Source organism: Rhinolophus hipposideros (assembly GCF_964194185.1).
Source record: "Rhinolophus hipposideros genome assembly, chromosome: 2".
Taxonomy (NCBI): domain Eukaryota; kingdom Metazoa; phylum Chordata; class Mammalia; order Chiroptera; family Rhinolophidae; genus Rhinolophus; species Rhinolophus hipposideros.
Genome location: NC_138048.1, coordinates 94,912,091 through 94,935,207, shown reverse-complemented (window position 1 = coordinate 94,935,207; position 23,117 = coordinate 94,912,091). Strand labels below are relative to the sequence as shown.

The 23,117-nt window shown below is 39.3% G+C and overlaps 1 protein-coding gene across 6 annotated transcripts in view; it reads left to right on the top strand.

Annotated features, from left to right (window-relative positions):
• Positions 1-23,117, top strand: part of APP (amyloid beta precursor protein) — a 251,072-nt gene that overhangs the window by 204,537 nt on the left and 23,418 nt on the right. For all 6 annotated transcript variants that reach the window (XM_081064208.1, XM_081064206.1, XM_081064205.1 and 3 more), the window contains one exon: positions 19,355-19,576. In XM_081064208.1, coding sequence (XP_080920334.1) covers positions 19,355-19,576 — 222 coding nt within the window. The remainder of the gene's footprint in view (positions 1-19,354; positions 19,577-23,117) is intronic.

The following is a 23,117-nucleotide window of genomic DNA, read 5'->3' as shown; positions in this document are numbered from 1 at the left end:
TTATGATCAATTGTTTTCTTTTTAATGACTGATTTTATTTCTTTTTTTTTTTTTTAAGACTCATTTGACCCTCAGAATAACCCTGGACAGACAGTTGCTCCTTTTCTTGTTCTTCATGAGCCTGACTTTTCTAGGAAAGCTGATATTTTATCCATAGCCCTAGATACATTCATGTTTGTTGTTCTGTCTGTCTACAATGCCCATGCCCTGTCTTGGCCTATTGCGATTTATCAGAGTTCTAAACCTCAACTCGCAATTTAATCCTCCCCCCCTTTAAATCTTTGAGTAGCACAAAGCATCTGCCCTCTGATCATGTATTTTATACGTTACACATGTCTACTGTCACTTCAGTATGTGCATGTCAACTAATTGCCACAGAATAAATTATAAACTCTTGAGGGTATAACTTAAATCTCATGTGCATTTGTTTCTCCTGAAACAAATTATTAGGTATAAGTAACTACAAATACCTTTCTTCAAGGAATTCTTCCCTTAGAGCAATGGTTCTCCTTGGACCAGCCGTATCACCATCCCCTGTGAACTTGTTAGAAATTGTCTGGCCCCACCCTTGGCCACCTGAATCAGCAGCATTGGGGTAGGGTATCAGCAACTCTTTTAACAAGCTGTCCAGGTGACTCTGATAACTTTAAGAATTACTGATTTAGAGTGTATTTAACTTATGAAACGTTAAGGTGAGAATCTAGTCTAGCACCCCAATAAGCCAATTAGATGTACCTCTACAGTTATGATAAAAACCATATGCCACACACACACAAAATCTTTAAGGTGCAAACCTAAATAAATTGTTGTATTCAATTAATTTATAAAATACAACAGCTCCAATTCACTCAAAAGATACATAATTGTTGTAGTCATAGATGAAAACATGCACAACTTCTCGTGATTAAATAGTACAAATCACAACATATTTTTTAAAGTATCCACTTGGTGTTTTTTAAAAATGTGGCATACTCTGTCATGATAAGACTAAGTGAAAAGGAACTTTCAGAAACTACTGATCAGTGTGTGGGTATAACCGTCTTATGGGACTATTTGGCTCTACCTGATAAATTAAAATGTGCAGTCTTTTATAATTTAGCACCATCTTCCTTTGGATATACTGGCACACCTGTGGAGCAGAGCACCTCTGCTTGTCACTTGATTCTCACTACTGTTTATATTTTTTTGATAAGCATTTTACTATCTTTAAAATAACTATAAAGAAAGGATGAATGATGCACAGCAGGCTAGCTTCCCCTCCTCAGCCTCCTCTCTAGTTTATATTTCCCTCAGTTTGGGGTTATTGCTGGAAATGCAACATTTCAAGAAACTTAGGTGGAAATGGTCTAAGCTGCCAGAGCTAAGTAACTGGTGAAAGTGTAAGCCCATCTATTTTCTTCTTCAAAGATTTTACACTCTCCCGTAACCCTAGACCTCTCAATGTCTCTGTAATTGTGGTGAAAAGGGAGGATATACTTCCCAGCAATACACTATTGCTGTCCTCCCCTCCCCCCCACATTTATTACGTGAGTCAATTTTAGTAAAAAACAAGTTCTAGAAGTTCTTAGCAATTTTTGTTTAATACCGAGAAGGAACATTTGGAGCAAGCCAACCAAAGTGAAGTGTTTTGGGAATAGTGACATTAATAGAAATAGCCCCTTAAATGTCTGCTAAGAATCAAATTTGAACAGTTTCCAAATTGTTATTGGCAATGTCAGTTATTAGGAGAAAAACGGGAAAAAGCTGTTTCAGGAATAGTAGGGGTAGGTGGGGGCTCTGGGAAGTATCTTTTTAATCCAGCTGTAGGCCCTGCCAGAATGTATTTAGAGTTCATAGGTTATGTCTCTGATTCCTTTTGGCAGAAAACCAATTTCTCGACACTTTGAGTGCCTTTCCCATCTTAAAGGAGAAGGCTGCTTACACCTGAAGGACTTCCTTCAGGTATAAGAAGAGAAATTAAGGTGAGAGTATCTGTGGATATTTGAAAATAGTTATCTCCCTCCCTCCCCCTAAAAAAAGCCTAAATAATCTATCTGTTGATTAACGTGGCATGCGTGTTTAAGTGAAGTATTATAGGAAAGTAGAAGACAGACTGTGCTTCCTAGATCTCTTTGATGTGAAATGACGGAATGGGTCCTTTCCTTCCCTCTTTATGGACCTGCATCACGCTGCTGCCAACACCTCTTCAAGGGTGCAGGGAAATGGAATCAGACCTCTCGGCTTTCACATTACGGATTCTCGGTGGTCACGTGGCTTGATCAGAATCAGAGACTGAATGTGCTATCAAAATGGTCAACACGGCTTGCCAAACTCCTTCTGAAATTGAAGCAGGTCTTCAAATACTTGAGTGTGAAGATACTTTGCTTTTCATGCTTTTTCTTTAAAAAAAGGGGGGGGGTCATTAAAGCAGAATTGTGGGAGGCTGAAAATATTTTAGTTTTATGTGAGGCCATGTTAATATGGGCTTTAGGTCCTTAGAACCCGCTAACGGGAGGCTGGTGGGATGAACTTAATTGACTCCAGTCATACTTTGAGCCTTCTTCACTGCCTTATGTGCTCTCTGCACTGTTGTGCGATCGGGCAATAGACAGAGAAGAGTACCTGGCGTTTGTTTATGTGTTCCGTTTGCTTGCATTAGCCCTTGGATGTGAAAGGCCCCTGAGAAGTCCTCTGAAATTCTAGGAAAAAAGAACTCCCTGTGAACATTGTTGTTCTGGAAACCATTTTTTGTTTTTCAGTGTGTTCTTGGGGCCAGGTGAAGCACAATCATTTGGAGAAATTCTTGTTAAAAGTAGATTCCTGGGCCCTAGCTCAGACATACGGAAATCTGCATTTTCCTTATCTCTTCATGTGATTCTTCAATATTCAGAAGTCTTAAAACTCATGATTATCCAAAGTTGTAAAAATTCAAGGATTCTTACAGACTTAGATTATGTTTAATGTTGGCCTTGAACAAAGAAGATTGGCAGTCATTGTCATTGAAAATGAATATATCCTGGTAAATTAGCCATGTGGTTTCTAGTGGTGCTTATTACCAAAGCTGTGATTATAGAAAATACTATAGTGAAGCATTATTAGCCTTGAAGTTCAACTACATGGAGAATTTATTTAGGTGTGACAGTTGATGGCTGTATTTTATTTAGCCAAGTTAAGACTTACTAGCTATGAAAAGGGATTGGCATAAACTGCTTATTAACTTTGATTAACTATATTTAAAGGAATGAATGATACAAGTACAGGGCAGGCTTCCGTTAGAAAATGCCATCCTTCCTAACATTTTCCCCATTTGCTATTTTACTGGCTTTTTCAGCAATTGTAAATCTGCTATTTACCAAAATCTTTTCCTCCCTCTTTAAATTCTTCACTTTGTATTATTAATACTGGAATTTCACTTAAAGAAATTATCCATTTAGGCTCTCTTCCGTTCCAAAATGATACTATTTTAATAAGGGCTGAAAGGGAAAATGGACAAAATACGCCTGGAGTTGTCAGCCTTATAAATGACAAACACTGAAAGCTTACTCTTGGAGACTGTCACAGAGCCTAACGTTAGCTCAGGAAGCATGTGTCTTCTTAGAGAATTGACCAAAAAATTTACAAGGAAAGGCATGCTGAGTGCCAATGCCACGTGCCAGATTTGGGAGGAAACTCATTCTGTTAAGCAATAGTATACATATTTTATGGGTTTTAAAGGAAAGAAAATTATATTCCTTTGCTTCTGAAACTGTGTTATATAGTGACTTGGCACAGAAATCATATATCATCTCCTTTTTTATTTCCTCAAAACGAATAGCCCACATAACTGGAAATGTCCTAGATATGGGAAAACTGTCATTTGGAGTTTTCCTTCTGCCTAGTGAAGGAAGGGAGCAGAGAAGAGCATGTGAGGACTTTCATGGCAAATGGCCATAAAATATAAAGAAAGTGAAAAGCCTCAAAGCACACTTTTAAACCTCACTGAAATAGATCATTTCCTTGTAATTTCTGTGAAAGGGGCAGTACATGAACTTCCCTGCACGTTCCTGCAGACCCATCAGTAATTTACGCTCCTTTTCTCATCTTCAACTATCTCTTTTTCAAAGAAAAAGCAAAAAAGAAAAAGAAGAAAAACAAAAATCCTTCAGAAAGCTGTTCTGACCTTTGCTCTTCCTTTTATCTGGGTATGACGAGATGGGTGTCTTAGCCTGGGCTGCCATGACAAAATACCACAGGTCAGGTGGCTTAAGCAACAGAAATATTTTTTTTCTCACAGTTCTGGAGGCTGGAAGTCCAGGATCAAGGTCTTCACAGGTTTGGTTTCTCCTGAGGCCTCTCTCCTTGGTTTGCAGATGGCCACCTTCTTACTGTGTCCTCTTGTGGCCTTTTCTCTGTGCCTGAGTTAGAGTTTTGTTGTGTCTTTCTCTTCAGTCCTATTGGATTAGTGCCCCATCCTTATGACTTCATTTAACTTTAATGACCTCCTTAAAAGTCGTATCTCCAAATACAGTCATGTAGGGCATTAGGGCTTCAACATATGGATTGGTAGGGGTGTCCGTAACAGTTGGCTCCATCGTGCTTTTGGATAGATCCAATGTACCCTCTCTTTGGTATTCCAAAACAACCATCAATTTAGATTACGTGGTTTCTTTATCATGAGAAAGTCAGAGGAAGCCATGGAAGATGTTTTTCCTACTAATGCACCATAAGTCATTGAAATCAGGTTTCGCTTCAGCAGCTTTCACTCTGCTCTTATGAACTTCAGTCATAAGACATTTTTGGTATAGAAAGCATATACTTGACATGGAGAGATTTGGTGGGTTTTTTAAATTTCTCTTTTTACTAATTTATCTATACTCTTAGGCTATTGGAGAATTATTTTATTAAGACCAACTTTCAAATCTGAGCCCTAAAGTGAAACGGATGTGCTGAATTTTATAGATGATTCCACTGTCACAACTTAAGCCCCTTGAGTTGCTGGATGTAGGTATGACAGAAGACTCACTTCTGGCATTAGAGACAGTAGTTGTCATCACCCTGGAGTTAGTAAAACCTTAAACCAGCCAGGCATTAGTCATGCATTTTGCTTCCAGGGACACCTCAGCTTCTGGCTTCTTAAAGAGGACATGACATAACCTCTGTGTTTCCAAGGTGTTTGAAACAGGTCTTTCCACTTCCTTGCTGAGCTTAAGAGTTGATGCTGGTATCTAAAATCCCCATGGTTTTATCAGGATAAGACATGCCGCCATTGATGGTCAACAAAGGGAATCAATGGCGTTCACTGCGTGGAGAGAGAGGAGCTGAGAGCTGAAACTAAGGAACCAGTTATTCTCCACTTAAACACTTCCTGGCGTTTAGAGGGAAGACACTAATGGGGCTAAATTAAACTCTTAGGTTAGAGCTCTTTATTCTTCTCCCCTATCTACCCATCCTGGCCTTGAATAAAGAGTTCACTGAGACACTACGTTTTACTCCAGTGTGTTTATTATAGCCAGAAATGGTTGTCATCAAATTGTTAATATTCACTCATGGGCAGTGTGCAGTTTCCTAGGGCTGCCATAAAAAATTACTATATACTGGGTGGCCTAAAACAATAGTTTATTTCTTCATCATTCTGAAAGCTGTAAGTCCAAAATCAAGGGATTCAACAGGCTCATGCTCCCTCTGAAGAGTCTAAGGGAGAATCTATTCTATTCCTTTTTCTTATTTCTGGTGCCGCCTACAATCCTTGGCATTCCTTTGGCTTGTAGATATGTCACTCCCATCTCTTCCTCCATCTTCAAATAGTATTCTCCCCTCTGTCTGTCTGTGTGTGTTTTTTCCAGTATGGAGAAGAGCCCATCTTACTCCAGAAGGGTCCACCCTGCTCCATATTGGATTGAGCTCCTACCTTATTCAAGTATGATCTCATCTTTACTTGATTACATCTGCAAAGTTCCTATTTCCAAATGAGGTCACATTCACAGGTATTGGGGGCTAGGATTTCAACGTATCTTTTTGGGGAATACAATTCAAGCCATAACAAGAAGTTTTTGGTTTTGTGTTTTCTTTCTTTTGACTTCTACAAATTTCAAATATTGTCCAAGTTTCTTGCTGAAACATCAACTTTAAGTGAAAGGACTGCTTGTCTTGAATTGATGACCTCTTCGTTTGAAAAAAAAATCATTTCCATCCTTAATTGGTACAAATAGTGAAAGGCTTTAAATGCGTTGCATTTGCTTGCGGCTGATTAATGAGTAGATTTGTAAACCGTGGCTGTTTTAATTAGCCAGGGTTAATTAATGTTTACTGCACTTGGAAGATGAAAAGACATGTGTAAATGCACCATAATGTGAATCATTTTTTAATTTGATGTCGCAGCTTAAAATATATTCAAATAAAGATCACTTACATCACATTAAAAAAAAGAAAGGCTGTTAGAGCACTATGTAAATTAGTGGGAAGGGCTCTGCATTTTGAGGTGAATTAATTACGTATCATTGAAGATGGTCATGTTTTAATACTTGATATTCAGAGAAGGGCAGTTATAATTGTAGTCTGATTATGTAAAAAGAACAGAGTAGACATCTCAAATCAAAATTGATAACACTATATAGTATTTCCTAATTTGAGATGAAGTCAGGGTTTGTTTTGTTTTTATTAGGTTGGTGCAAAAGTAATTGCGGTTTTGACAATTATTTTTAACCATTTAAACCACAATTACTTTTGCACCAACCATGTAATAGTTCTAACTTAAGACCTTTCAGTGCGTAGTAGAGGTGGGAAAAGGTTAACTGTGCTGAGATGAAAATAACATTTTAAAGAAAGGAAATTACTGGAATTCCATGTAAATTTTCAAAACAGCATCGGGGGCTTGGATGAGGTCTAGTGCTGAGACTGTAAAGTGTGGAGATTTTAGAGACAGTTTGGAAGAAAACATGGGAGCAAGATCTCCCCTATGAGGCTGGAAGCTGTGCTTCATTGTAGAAAGCAATTCCCTCAGGCAGCAAAATGGGTTACCCATTGTTGGTGAGGAAGGGGCCATCTGGGGTCGGTTTCCAGCATGTTCAGTGAAACACACCTCGCACCAGGCTCCATAGTTCACGAGGTAACTTGAAGAAGAGCTGGCCTCAGTGACACCACCCCATTTCATCATCGTTTGAAGGGAGAGCATTTCCAGTTAAAACAGTGAAAAGGTTGGGTCTGCTAATGTTTTCATCTCCTGTATGATTTTCTCCTTTGTTCTTGCAGAATAAAAAATAAGGTTGTTGTTTCTTTTATCATCTCTTAGAGGTGAATGTTGAAATGATTTAAGGGAAAAAAAGACCCATAACTCTTTATTTGGATAAGAAATACCTTGCTCCTTGTATTCTTAACAGTAACCACCAATCTAATGTTATTGTTAATAAGCTCCACAGTTAGACATTATAAAGAATTTTCAACAAGGACATGGCATTTCTTTGTGGGTGGAACTACTCATTATCTAGCAAAATTATATATATAACAAATCCCTTTGGGGGAACCTCACGTGGGCTTTTTCCCCAAATCATCTGCAGAATTCTGCTAGAAACTGGAAAACTCCCATTTTTATTCCAGTGCTTCTCTGGGGGCTGCTTCAGCATGGACATGAGCTCTCCAGGCCCATATTTCCAGTGGCTCCAGGATATCTCCATGATGTGTTGAAATATTGCAAACTCAATATGTATAATTAAAACCTAAACTTCTGCCCCATATTTGCTCTTCGGACAGACAAAACTCAGGTCAAGAATAAAAATGTAACCAGCCACCCGATAACACCTTTCCCCTGTCCCAGTCACACCCTCCCCTTGCACCCCCACCATCTTCACCACCACCATCAAATTCACTATCCTTCTTTGTATCCCTTCCTTAAAGGTCTTTCTGGCTTGATCATTCTAGTGGACATCCTTCCCAATATCCTCTTCCCCGATCTTTAATGATGACTTGTCTCTTAAGTCTCTTATAATCCCCAGATTTCCACCTTCATTCCCACCCCCCCATATGCTTTTCTTTACAGTTGACCTATTAACGAACTGCTGGCCACTTAACCCATAGAATTCCCATAGTCTGGATTTTGTTAATTGCATGGTCCTGGGGCAGCTCAGCGTATTTCTCTGCTATCTGTATCCCATACACTTAAAGGCCTGGCTTCTTTTGAAGCTGCTTCCTTTCACCTCCCTTGTGTCTCAACATCTAGAGGAATCGCACCGCTCTTCAAACTCATCCTCTGTGCCTTGGTACATGCACTGACATCTACCAGGACAGCAGTCTCTCTTCCTTAGCAAATCTGTAATGTCACTGTCCCCGGCCCAAACCTCCCAGCTTGTGTTTTTCTCTCTCTGTCTATACTGTTTACCATAGCACTTGTATGGGAATTATTTTTATGCACATCTTTCCTCTGGACCGTGAGCTCTGAGTAAAAAGAAATGGCCTTAGATATTTCCTGTACTGGTCTGGACGATGCTACGTGGTTGGATTGCTGAACAGTTGAATGAATGAATGAACGGACTCATTAATGAAAAACCGGTTTTATTTTTCTTGGCTCCAGATTATTTTCCTTAAAGCAAGAGTCCTTTCAACCTGTCCCACTTTTCTGCACTGATTAACAGTGTCTGCTTCCTGGAAGACACTTGCCATCCATCTCCAAGCGCTTTCCATCACAAGGCTCGGTCTCCCCATGCATTGTTAAGGGATCGCTTGAATCGGCTAATGCAAAAGAGAAAGGACCATTGCTCTTCTTGAAATGTGCACAGCAGAGCAAGTTTTATGTTAAAACACAGACAGGCCAGTGTGCAGAAGAGCATAGAGGGTCGGTGTGGGTTTTTTTAATCTGCATAAATAAACATTTCAAATAAGCAATCCCATACACAAACAGAACGTGATGGCTGCAGGATCATCTTTATATATATATATATATATATATATATATATATATATATATATATGTATATTTATATGTGTGCTGATCTTATCCACATTGCCCTGCCCCTTATAATTATCAGCATAAATATTTAGACTCTTTGAGTGCAATTAAGTTTGGATGCTGAAAATTTTACTTTCTACCATGAGCTAGCCCGCTCTGCTAGCCAATACTTTCCATCCTTCTAAAGATAGAATTCTATCAATCAAGCACTTACCAGAGAGGAATCAATTAGAATGCGCTTTCTTCATAACATAGCAGAGAATGATTGCTAGCTGTTGAGAGGGGCAGTTTCCCATTCCTTTGCTCTACCCCAGGATATCTCTTACTCAGATAAGAAAGACTGTACAAGTTTGGGAGGGTGTGCAGGTTGGACAGGACCAAGTTTTAGGGGCATCCCTCGGACCCCCTCCCTTGTCGTGTGCAGTTGAGGGTACAAGTTGGAGCTGAAATCCAGTCTACACACAGTTTGACAAGCCATGTGCCTTGTATGTGACTCACTCCCCAAAGAAAACAACATGTGGGTTAGCAAGGGCCTCTCCTTGATCAGATGTAAAGGTGACGTTTTCACCTCTACCTGCTCTCTGTTAATTCTTGCCAAGCTCAGGTGGAGAAAGGAGGACATTATGAATTGGTTCTCAGAACACCCGAACACAGCAGTGAAGGCTCCTAGGGCGTACGGGCTCAGATTGTGTACCGTCGCCCGAATGGTTTTGCCTTTATAAAAACGTAAGCAAGAACAGTAAAACTGTTATTTGAGTATTTTTTTAAAAACTAATCTTCCTCATTGTACTTTCTTGTGCTTACTGAAAGCATCAGCAGCTTTTAACAAATGAAATGTGATCCTGACCCAGATAGAGCAAACCTCAGGTTTTATTTCATTTTTCCAATTTACTCGGTATCTGAGAACTTACTCAGAAGTAAAAAAGAGAAAAAAGAACTACCAACTGTGGAGAACAACCTACCAGAAAATTGGGGAATACGTACCATAGAATGTAACTGGAGAAAAATCCATCCTCGTGATTCCATCTCTGTCCTCAGACCTGATACTTGCAATCCCAAGGGCCTCTGCGTGCTTTAGGAGCCTCTCAAAATTTATGCTCATTGAGCACAGTTGAAAAAATTAGGTCATAAAGTGATGATGGGAAGAGATGAAATAATTAATTATGTAAAGGATAAAACTGTTTAAAAAAAAACGTTACTCTTGGTTTTTTCTGGTGGTGGGATTGCAAGTGAATTATTGTTATTTCCTCTGTTTTCTACAATTTTTGCACTGAATTTATGTTACTCTTGCAATGAGTACCAACTGTTACATTTTTATATAAAGGAGGAATCAGTGAAGTTCTCGCTTATGCCGCAAGGGTGGGCTCCTAAAGACAGGTTTGAGGAGAGAATTCCACATAAAATCATAATTAGTTTGCAACTCCTTATGCTTAGCCATAAGAGTACACTCTCTCAACTACTCCGAGATAGCAAGTTTTTCCTCTAGCATCTGAAGAGACCACTGTTCCCTGGGTTGAAGACCACATGAATAATTGACTTATATTTAAGGGATATGAAGCATAAAAATCATATTGATTTTTATTTTAGTTTGCATAGGATGTTAGTTTGTATCTGCTTACTTTAATGGTCATATATGCGTTTTCATATATGCGTTTCACATTATATATGTGGACCAGAGGAAAACATCAGATATATACAGGTGAAAGTTGCTACAAGTTTTAGTGACACAGTACTGAACTTTGTATTTTATTATAATTCCAGACTTAAAGAAAAGTTCTGAAAATATTGCATCAAATTCCTGCTTTTGAAAGTAACTTGCAGACTTATTAGCCGTTTACACTTAAATTCTTCACTGTGTTTCCTCAAAGCAAGGACGTTTTTTAATATGTGTGAATCATAACCTCAACACGGCATACTTTCAGTGATTGTTCCCATAATAAAGAAACTTGGTTTTTCTTGTAAGCTTTAGAATGTTTTTCCCCTCGGGATAGCTTAGGCTCCTGACCATCCAGGCACGACCAAGATGCCTAATGTAGTTAGAAATAGGATTGAGACATTGGCACAAGCTCCACAAGTAGACATGGAGAAGGAGCTCTCCTCTATTTTTAGATGCCAGGGGGCCTGGCTGACTTTTATCTGGATTTCTGACTGATGCCATTGGTAGATCTAAGTTGTTTGACCCACGTGGCTTAAAAGGCAAAAGGAAATGTGTCTTACATAAGAAAGGGACTTCTTCTGTACCCTCAGTCTTAAGCCAGACAAGTCATACTTACGGAACATGTCACTTGCAATAAGGAATATGCTCACCAGTGATGTGTAGCCACGTTTGTATCCCCTCTAGGGACAATTTGTTGCCATAAGTAGACAAAGTATGCTCCATTTAAAATCCGTGCCCAAGAAACTACTGAAGAAAAGTAAACCTGCATTCAGACATGGAGTCTGAATTTTAATACTGTGACAGATTTTCTCAAGATTGATAGTGTGCCTAAAAATAAGAGGACTGACCCAATTTTCTGGAGGTCAAAATAAAAACTAGATTTATAGAGCAGCATTGCTTTATGATAATATGCCGATAATATTTTTCTCCAAGTTGGAAAATGTGGCAGCATCATACCAGGCTGTTTTACTTTTGGCCAAAGAAGTATTCTAGTCCTGGCACCCTTGATGAAAAAGTATGTTTGGGGTGACTGAGTATGCAGAACCAATCCACTGTTCAACCATTTTAAACAGCTCAAGATCCAAAGGAACCTAAATTATCTTAAATTTGACTCAGACTTCATGAAACCTAATGACAGTTCATGGAGTTTTCATTTATGCCCATCTTCCAGAGAAAGAGAAATCTAAAGAAGGAGGATAGGTGTTCAGAAGGGAAACTGCTGTTGAGGATGGGCTGTCAAATGGAAGTGACAGGTAAAGCCTCGCTTAGATGAGGGAGGAGTACATGGTTGTCTAGCTAGGAACCACCTGGCTTTCCAGCTGTGCTCCACCATCAGGAAGCTCTGACTTTGGACTATGGCTAAAACCTCTTCCCTTGGTTTCCTCGTGGAAAAAAGGTATCACTGAATTCATCACTTTCTAACTCTATCAAAAATAATGTTTGTAAAGCAGCATGCTTGTGATGATAGATGTATATATATATTTCTATAATATTGGTTACTGATCAGAGTTAAGTAGCCATGTTCTCCCTAACATGGACATATTCATGGAATAGTGAGACGCTTGCACAAGGAATCAGGATTTTCAGGTTCGGATCTCAGTTCTGCCGCTTTGATAACTTCAGATGTATTTCTCAAGGTGGATGTTACAGTTTGCTCCACTGTCAGAGGGTAGTAATCCCACTATAAAGATTAGTGGACATCAAATGAGCTAAGGGATAGCAATAGGACACAGAAGTGGAGGTTGTCATTGGTGACCTAGATCTCATGGTATCAAGATGTCATAACATGGCACAATTCCATCACAGTAGGGCTGTCCCACACTAATCAAAATATGTAGGGTGCCAGATGGGCACTGGACTTATTAGAGAGACCACTTCCTGGACGGTGTAGATGCCTGACCACTGCTCTATACACCTGAGGCTGAAGTTGAATAATGTTGAATGTCAACTATAATTGAATATATATGTATAGTCACGCAACATGGAATACAGCATAGGGAATACAGTCAATGGAATTGTAACAGCCATATATGCTGTCAGAGGGGTAGTAGATTAGGGAGGGGGGTTATCACTTTGTGAGCGGTGTAAATGTCTAACTAGTACATTGTTTTGTACACCTGAAACTAAAAAAAAAAAAAAAGAAGAAAGAAAATATGTATGTCTTAATGTACAATAACCACTTGAGGACGACGGAGGTTGTCCCCCAGTTCAGCATTTCAAGCAGCTTCCGCGCCCATGTTCAGCACTGAGGCGTGCCCTCTGGTGCCCTCTACACTTCTAAGTACATTCTCTTTCTCAAAGTCTGAAAACACGGACCTGTTTCCTGAACACTTCCCTGGCTTCTATGTCATTTCCTGCCTGACAAATGGTGTGGCAAAAAAGGAAATTCACAAGTAGTCTTTCCTTTCCTGTGGCTTTCTGGTGTAGAACTGTTATCAGGAATAATAGCTTCCAGGCAAAACAGTGGGTTGGGTTCTAGGAACCTGACTTGGAGGTGTTCTGGAGTAAGGTTTCTTCTGGCAGTGTTGTGTCTTGGCCACATGCATCTTTGCCACATTGTTCTGAGGTCTGTTTGTCTTTTGTGAAGGGAATCACTGAAGCCATTATGTAGTGATGCCTTTGTACAGCTTATGGTGGTTGTGAGACCATATTGTGCTTACAAATCGCCTGCGGATCACGTTGTCCTCCAGATTCTGTTTCCCTAGCCCTGGGTGGGGCCTGAGAGTCTGTACGTCAACGCACTCCCAGGGGACACCCACATAGCAAGCAAGAGTATAGCAAACAGGATTCAAAGGGAAGGAACTGCAATGAGCGACTTCCAACCTCCCCTAATTTTATGGATGAGGAGCGCGTGGCTTCTTAGGGAGTGTCAGAGGCCATGGCCACGTTAAGTATAATGAACAGTGTGGCAGTTATATCCTAAACTGTGAATCAGACATGCACAGAACTGTGATTGGAAAATTAAATCTGATCTCATAGCCCTGATGTGGGCAAAATGCCTAGAATGGACAGATTTATAGTCGTGCTTCTTGATAGGGAAAAAAATGACATCCCTTTTATAACTGCTTCAGTGCAGCTGTGACAGTTGAGGGGGATGGGTTGCTTTGTGTGGAGGTGGGGATCCTAGGTCCTTTCAGATGCATAAGTAAGTATATATTTAAAAGATAAGAATTGTTCATATGAGAATCCCCTGTTAGATAAGGTTGAACGGAAATTTCTGTTTGGAGGAAAGGCTGCCTGCCGATAATATGTATTTTTATGCCAGGAACCAGAAGAATCAGAAAATAGAAAAGCCATACAGAAATGCTGCTTCAATCCTACACAAAAGAAAAACCAGCAAGCCTAGGGGACCTCAGGATGACACCAGTCTCCAAATCAGACCTTTAATTGCTGTGTTTTACACAGGTCAAGGTCGAGGTGAAACCTTCTTTATATGAAGGAAATTGTCTTCCCACCCCCAATTTGTTTATAGGATGGAAGAGGTAGCCCAGTAATTACAACCAAAGCTTGTCAAAGAAAACTGACTTAAAGTCAGTTTTTAAACTTTATTTTCTTGAAAGCTAAAATGTGGCAGTTAAAATTTTAGAAAAAGTTTGGCTAGTGGATTAATAATTAAAGAAGAATATTAGATGAGTTATCTAGAACTCATGTTTCCCACTTAGCAGTTCTTTTATGAGGCTATTTTTCTGAATAATCATGGAAGTCTGTTGCTTCTCCAAAAACAAAATATTTTAGCCATTTGAAGATCAAACTGCTATTGAGTGTTTCTTTTGATCTTACTTTCTTTAAAATATTTTCAGTGATAGCTAAGTGATGAGGTATTTTTGTTTTGTTCTATTTACTCTTAAGTATACCTAATATATATCCTCAACACATTTTTTAAAGGGCAAGGTGATGGAGGGTTTTTGTTTTTGTTTTTAATTAAAGTTTATTGGGGTGAAAATGGTTAATAAAGTTACATAGGTTTCAAGTGTACAATTCTGTATTACATCATCTATATGTCACATTGTGTGTTCAACACCCAGAGTCAGTTCTCGTGATGGAGGTTTTGCTGTATGTTTAATATTTGACATTAAATATCTGTTATTATTGAAACTGTAGATTAAATATTACCATCATGGAACTCAGTTAAATATTTCCACTTTTAATTGCAAGGCTCATGTGCCTGGATATTATAGAAGAAAATATTTGACTCCAAAGGTAACTGCTACAATTTTGGACAATAACAGTTAGCTTTTAGAGGAAAAAAATGTGCCTAGACTTATTGTTTAATATGGCAGTTGGCAAATGCAGGTGCTTAAAAGCTTTGGAAATCCCAATATATGCCATCAAATCACTGTAATAAAATATTACAATAAAAGGATAATCCATCATGGCCCCCAACATAGAAGTGTGGTTTCTGTGTGATTAGTCTCACCCAGAATTCAAAGATAAAATTCCACTCAGAATGAGCATACGTAATCATGTTTGGCTCTGGATTTTTTATCACAGGCAGAATTTCCCAGAGCCAATTGTGTTAGCTGTTGGTAAAATCCTGAGCCCTTAATAACATCAAGAGGTCGCTAGCTGCCCAAGATGGTTCATGATCATAAAATTGAATCCTACTCCAGCTAATGGAAATCCCTCATTTCCACCCTCTTTTAGTCCCCTAAATCCACACTGACTTCATTGTTCCAAATGAGATAACCAGAGGTGGTGGTATCTAAACCTCCTGCATTTAATTGGCATGGAAACATGGATTTCTGCTATTTAATCCCTCCCCCCCACAAAAAAAAAACACGTGCTTTACACTCTGCCAAAAAAAAAAGGTAACATTTCTTGAATATTTCATTCTCCCATTTTCTGAAAATGAATATAATAAACCAGGAAAATTAACCACAATGGGGCTCAACATTGGAATGGCCATTTAGAGGAAATTTCCTGCCAATAGTATATAAGAGATAAAAGAGATAAGGCAGCACTACAATTTGCCACAACCTGAAATGCCTTGGATATTTTATGAGGTACAGATGTAAGATTTTCCACTGACAGTTCCCTACTCTACTTTTTTACTACCATGGGCTGCGATGGGTACAGGATTCCCTCCAGCTCTCATGCCTGGAAAATGCCTATTTGAGGGACAAAAGCACTCATCATTCCGTAGAGCTAGTGATGTTTGTCAGCTTGCAATCCTATAAGAGTGGAGACGTTATGAAACAGTGATGCTTCTGTTGCCTAGTTTCTCCATTTCCTCAGTAAATGAGCAGTCCAGTGCTGAGACTGAGTGAGCCCGTCCTCGGGTACTGTGGAGGCTGGAGAGCTAGGGGTTCACTGCGGGGAGGTTGGTATTGTGCAGCCCAGGATGTGGAGGTCAACACTGACACTGACAGGCCATGGGACCTTGAGATTTGTTCACATGTCCCAGCCTCCGTCTCCTGTCCCGTGAAGATAATAATGCCTGTCTTATAAAGCTAGTGAGAGGAGAATTACAGAGGAAGGGGGCATTCTAGGTGGGCTTTAGAGAGTTCGTATACTTGAGTAAGCAGAGATGGACTTCTCAGATAGCAGGAACAGAGAGCAAAGGTGTCCTGATGGGAATGCATGTTCCCGTTGGGGGTTAATCCAAGACATCCAAGCTGTTCAATCTGTGAGAGATGTGTTCCGATTCTGACGCCAATTCCGATGCACAGGTGATTTCCCCACACCACGGGCAGTTCTCCGCTACCAGCTGGGTATCCCATAATTTAACCAAATTTGTCAATATCTACGTGGAGATAGCTTCAGATCCCTGGTTAAGGGCTCAGTTCCACAAGACTGCCCGTCCTTCTCCCCCTAACCCCCAGCCAATTAATTTCAAGTCTAAATTATCACCTGGGCTTTTGATGACCAGCTATAGATTGGAGGTTCCAACTTTCTCCTGGGATTAATTTGCTAGAATCTCACAGAACAGAGAGAAACATTTTACTTACTAGATCGCCAGTTTATTGTGAAAGGATATACCTCAGGAACTTCCAGATGGAAGAAATGCATAGAGTCCAGGTATGGGGAACGGCGCAGTTTCCCCAGGTGCCACTCATCCCACATCTCCAAAGTTCAATCTGGAAGTTCTCTGAACCCTGTCCTTTTGGGTTTATATGGAGGCTTCATTACCTAGTCATGATTGATTAAATCGTTGGCCACTGATGATTGAACTCAGTCTTCAGCCTCTCTCCTCTCCCTGAGTCTGGGGAGTGGGACTGAAAGTTCCAACCCTCTTCTCACATGGTTGGCTCTTCTAGCAACCAGCCTCAATCCTAAAGTGACCTACAGGTTTTCCCATAGTCACCTCATTAACAAAAGATAACCTTTGCAGCTCTTATCACGTAAGAAATTCCAGCGGTTTTAGGAACTCTGCCAATGAAGACCAAACATATTATTCCTTCTTGCAAATCACAGTATCTATCACAGGTGTGGACAGCAAAGAACTGAGGGGCCACTGGCATGGGTGGAGCCATTCCTCAGTATCAGGAAGAGATATGGGGAACAGACAGGGTTAAGAATTAGAGAAGGGAGAGCAATGAAGACACCATCCCAATTATCCAGGCAAAGGTAATGATGGTTCAAGGGAAGTGGGTAGTGGAAAGGGGGAGTGAGACATGAGTAAGAGAGAATCAGAAATGGAATTTAAAAATATTGTCAGAGAAATATAGATGGTTCTGCATGTTTTAAACCTGTAGCTGGGAGAATAGTTCTTCCATGATTAGAAGATGGAAAGGCCGTCAGGAGATCAAGGGGTCTTCAGTGCACTTTCATACATACTAAGTTCATGGGAGATCTAAGTTAATAGATCCAGCAAATTGTTATAAGTACATAAACTACAGCGGGAGGGAGACGTCAGAGCTGTGGAAATACATTTCATGTCCGTCCAAAGGGAGGAGATCCTCCGCTTTGACAGTGGATAGGATTTCCAAAGGGAGAATTACAGAAAGAAAAAGAGATATAAAAAGAAAATGATAGTTTTGAAGAGATTAGAAAAAAAGGAACAAGAAGAGTTATTCAGAGAAGCCACAGGGAACAAGCTTAGTACAGTGTGTGTAGGACAAAGAGAAAACATTTCCCCACGGAGGAGGAGGGTAAGTTATGATGATGCCACAACGGCACCAAGAACACCATGGGACCAAGTGAGGCTACGACCGGATCATGGTGAAGGTTATTTCCTCTCAGATGAACGTAGAAGCACCAATAATTATTCCAGAAGGCCCATCTTTAGTACAGTAAGTGCTTAACAGTCACAGGAATAAGATTTATGTAAAAGAAATGCCCATTTAATTTATTAAAGCAGGTATTGCTATGTTATTAGCCATTACCTGTGACTCTGTAAGACATGAAAAAGTCAGAAGAAATCTAATGAGGGTCTTTTATCTGTATGGGAAAGGTCACTGCAAGCATCAACTATTGAATTTTAGAATGGTGCCACCACGGATAGATATATAACTCAAACTAGACTTCAAAAAACTGATGTGCTTGGGATTTCATCATTTAAAATAATATCTTGCAATAAAACTGACTCTATAGGGGGATATTAATCTCGTGCTTTAATGCCATTCTGTCAAATTGTTTTAATAGATATATTTGAACAGAATTTTAGTTTTCAGGTAAATTTTTTGTCTATTTAAAAGAAAATGTGAAGGATGATAATAAAATGTTACAGATCAAATTTAAATTCTGATTTTATTTTCTTCATTTTTCTATAGCAATAATACTAACCGATGATTGGTTTGAAATATATAATACAGTAAAATCTTGACAGGTATATGGTTGGAAAATGAGATATTCTGATTAGCCTAATATTGTTAATAGCACATATGCTATTTATGAATATCAAATTTTTAAAAATATATCACACAGAAAAACCTGGTGAATCTTTGGCAGCGTAACAGGAAGTTTACGTATCTGTGGGGCCTTGTGTTTGAAGCAATGATCACACTTGATACGGGGTTATAGTCCATGCTCTTGCCTGTAAAAACACATTTCAATAATGAAATGATTGATTTGGGAATTTTCCTAGTCTGCAAGAACTTTAAGTAAGTCAGTTATGTTCCATAAAGTTGATTTTGCTTAATTGGTTTTAAAAGGGGGTAACTGGTAGCATTTTTTGAAAAGAGAAGCAGCAGAGGAGAAAGGTAGGGTATTTGCTTTGAGATCACATGAGAAATGTTGGGAGGCAGGGACGTTTACCCCACCGAAGAGGAGACTGGAGCAGAGCTTCAGTATGAAGGCTACAACTGGAAGAGCAAGGGAATTATTTCTTTGTCACCTCAGAACAGAGATCCTGCAACAGGGAGCCTCTGGGGAAGGCAGGCTTGTTCAAGGCAAAGCAATGAGAATAGTCCAAGAACGGAGCAGGCTGCACGTCGGTTTGGTGTCTCTTGTCCTGACACATGTTCAAAGAAAGACTAGGGATTCACTGGGATGTCCTTCGGCTTGAAAGAAATCTTACTTGCATACTGCCACCATTCCACTGTAAACACCAAAGCACAGTGTTGATTCCCCTGTGATCATAGTTTACTAGGCGATTCTAACTGTGTCAGAAGAGGAAATGGCAATTTAACTCTCCAGGTCCTTCACGACTGGAAGGAGAAGTACCGCTGTTCAGGGTGTCAGCCTGGGTCTAAACCATTCTCTCTGGGCTCAGATCCCACCTCGGGCACTTGCTTGCTATGACTTTGCACAAGTGGCTTTGCTACCATGTGCCTCCGTTTTCACGCCTGTAAGAATGAGAGGATGATGGAACCCACCTCGTGGCTCTTGGTGAAATCGTGCCTGCTTTTGTCTTCTTTTAGATGAGCTGCTGCAGAAAGAGCAAAACTACTCTGACGATGTCTTGGCCAACATGATCAGTGAGCCAAGAATCAGTTATGGAAACGATGCCCTCATGCCGTCTTTGACTGAAACCAAAACCACGGTGGAGCTTCTTCCTGTGAATGGAGAGTTCAGCCTGGACGATCTCCAGCCCTGGCATCCTTTTGCGGTCGACTCTGTGCCCGCCAACACAGAAAACGAAGGTAAGAGGCCCCAGGGGGAACAAGAACATTCTGGTACATATACAGCTCTCTAATGTTCTTAAGGGGGAACTTTTAATACAAATTTTTAAAACTACTGTCTCACTGTGAGGTGTTTGGTGCTGCTGGAATTCAAACACAATATTCAGTTTGTGTTTATGAGACAGTGGCCTAGAATGCCCACCTTCAAAAACAATAGACAGGTGACGAAATTACAGAAATCACAGTTCCCAAAGTGAAAGGAGACATTTCGATGGGGATGCTGCATAAATGGAGATTTGAAAGGCACTAAAATAGCCTTCCCTGGTTATTTATTCTAGTGCATTAAATTTCAGATTGCATTAAATGTTAAAAGCAAAGATAGAGAGCCACTTACAAATGAAGAGTAATTTTGCCTAAGAGTTCCACAATTTTGTACTTAAAAAGTTATATATGAGGCAGTTGTCAAAATTAAGACGCACATTGGTCTAAATGTTTTTTTCCTATGATAGTTAAGATTTTCTCTTGTCAACAGATTTGCTAAATGGATGATGTACTTTCTTTCACAGGGATTTCTTAGCAGAAACTTTCAAATAATATCTATCGAGGAGAGAGCATCTTTTAGGGTTTTTTTCGTTCCATGTCAGTTTTACATGTTCAGAAGTACAAAATTACAAATACAGGACCACCTTGATTTTGAGATACTAATAGCAGGTTTTTCAAGAATACAACAGGATTTTACCTGTGCTTTTCTTTGTTATGGTGGCAACTTTTGATGGTGGCAATATTTGTAAAATGGATATTCGTAATATGGGTAACTCAAAATCTGTCAGCTCCTCCTCAAACTAAATCTGACTCCAACATTAGACTTTAAGTCTGGAGAAGCTTTTTTTTTTTTTAAAGAAGCTTTTTTTTTTTTTTAAGGAACCATTGCAGAATATCTTCATATACACTGTTTCTCTACGGGGAGTAATCACCCCTAATTTGTTTTATTAATTTGAAAAAGGGTACCTTCTGGTAATAATACAGATACGAACAGCAGTGTCATTTATGACATAAAAATAATTAAGACTTTACCATTGATAAAAATAATTCTTACATAGAGGGGGAAATAATTAAGGACTTCAGTTACCAGAGACCAGGGTGACTTGCTTATTAAATTATAACAGAGTGTTGTGTCATTTTTTTTTTATAGATAGATACATTTTTGCCATTTAAAATCCTCATCACTCAGTCTCTAATGAGAATTGTTTCTGAAAAATGTCCAATCTCGTTTGTAAATTACACAAGATTTCCTTGTTTCCTTTAGAATATTCGGTTGTTTAATTGAGGGAGAAATAACATGTCTGAAGCCAAACAAACTTTCTTTGGTAGAAAATGACATACATCCCTTAATGTCCTTTATACCAAATAATGTTAAATGTGTGTTTGTCATTTATGTCCAAGGCTTAGTTTTCTATGAAAAAATTTATATAGCTTATACTGTTATATTTATAAAGAATTCCTTATTAATTTCTCATAATTTAAAACCTTTTGTCTTTCAAATATGTAGTTTCTATAAATGAAATGTTCCCATTGAATATTTTACATTATTTATTGATTTTTGGAAAAGTAAGATAAAACACAGTTCAGTGCCTAACTAAATCATTTTTATGAACACACACACACAAATAATAGACTAGAAATTCTCATTTGTTTATGGTAAAGTTTATGGAAAGAGATTTAGAAAGCCAAAGGAATCTGAATAAGCAGCAGAGAAAATGAATTTACAGAAATGACTATGTATGTTTGGTTTAAGGTTAATTTTTCAAATTTAGTGAATACAGTGAAATGCAGTGAGCCTAGTACCACATAGCATATGTAACATCGAATAGGTAAATATTATATGTCATCCTAGAAGGCGCTGCATATTCTGAATTTCAAATTTTCCCTTTATCACTCTATCAGATATTGAGAGCTTAACTTATTTATATATGAATATCAACCTGCATATTTCGTTGGTGTCTTTAATGAGGTCGGTTTAATTTGGCGTTTATCATATTAGTAGGATAAATAACACCAACAGTTAAACAAATCTGCCTTGATATTCCCTAAGCATTTTATCTTGACTTGTATGAATTCATATGCATCTATGTGATCTCCATTAAAAATTATAAGCATTGTCTTAAGCATGCTGCATATATTAAAAAGTTTAAGTAGTAGCCAAATTGATCCATTTTGTGTAGGGGAAAAAAATGGAAAGATACTGATTGTTCCTTTTATAATAGAGAGGAATCATGTCAGCAAAGCAGCATACTAAAATCCAAATCCTGATGCCATCATCAACACTCCACTATTTTCCTGGTCTTCTGTCCCTTAACAATCACCCCAAATCAAATAAGAAACAAAAAAGTCTTGGTCCAAATTGGGAAGCAAGCTGTGATCTCCCCCTCTCCCTCCTCTTGCCAAATAACCCAAAGAAAGAAGATTGGGTTAACTATGTGGGATTTCCCCAAAGTGATCACATTTCGGACGGCCAAGAACAATCCAGTTTGGAGGTCCCCCCGTGCAGCAGTGAACTAAACACCTCTGATCGGAAGTGGGCTCCAAGAATGGCCCGTGGACGTTGGTTCCTGATAGCACATATTGTAGCAGTTGTCCTGGGAGACAGTGTCCCTGTGCACAAGTGTGAGAACGCGAACACACGCGCACACACACCCTTCCCTTGTGTGTTGCCAAGATGCCCGGTTTGGCAAAGTCCTTGATTCTTGACCCAGATGCAATACAGCTGTTGCGTTACCGAGGTCTCATCCAAAGAGCTGATATTGTTGTTAAATAATTAAGGCCTATTACTGATAGATAGCAAAATCTTACATAAAAGAATTGGAGGAGAAAAAAATCTGAGATCTCAGAGCTTGAGTTCAGGTTCTCCCAGTTATCAGACTAAACACCCTCGTTATAACATTTTGAAAAGCCTCCTTAATGACGAATCTTAAAATGGACTGACAACATTTAGGGGGTGAATCAATACAAGGAATGTAATTTACAGTAAGTGTTTCAAAATATAAGTGTTCAGGCTGGGCCGCTGGAAACCCTGGCATGGTCAGGTGCTTGTCCTATACGGATGTGACAAATGGCAGGTGCAGACGGATAGGATGGTAGACTCAATGATTCGGGGCCTATGAGCAGCAATGACGTGATTTTCTAAACCAGTGAATAACTCTTAGGAGAGCCCTAAATAATACGATCTTCCTTCCATTGATCCAGTGGTAAGCTCTGGGAATATCCTGGTTATAAGATAACTGTGCAACAATGCTGTACATTTGTATATAAAACTGAGTTAGGTTCTGGCCTCACCTAATCATGGAGGGTGCAGGACAGTTTTTATTTGTGTGAGATTATCCTGTACCCAGCATCTGACATCCCCTATCCCCATCCACTAGGAGCCAATAGTCACACGCCCACACCCAACTCCTGCCCGCAGTCACAGTGACATCCAAAATCACCTCCACATTCCCCACCACCATCTGAATGATGTGGATGGATCAGAGTTTAAATTCCAGCTCTGCTGGGTAGGCAACTTACA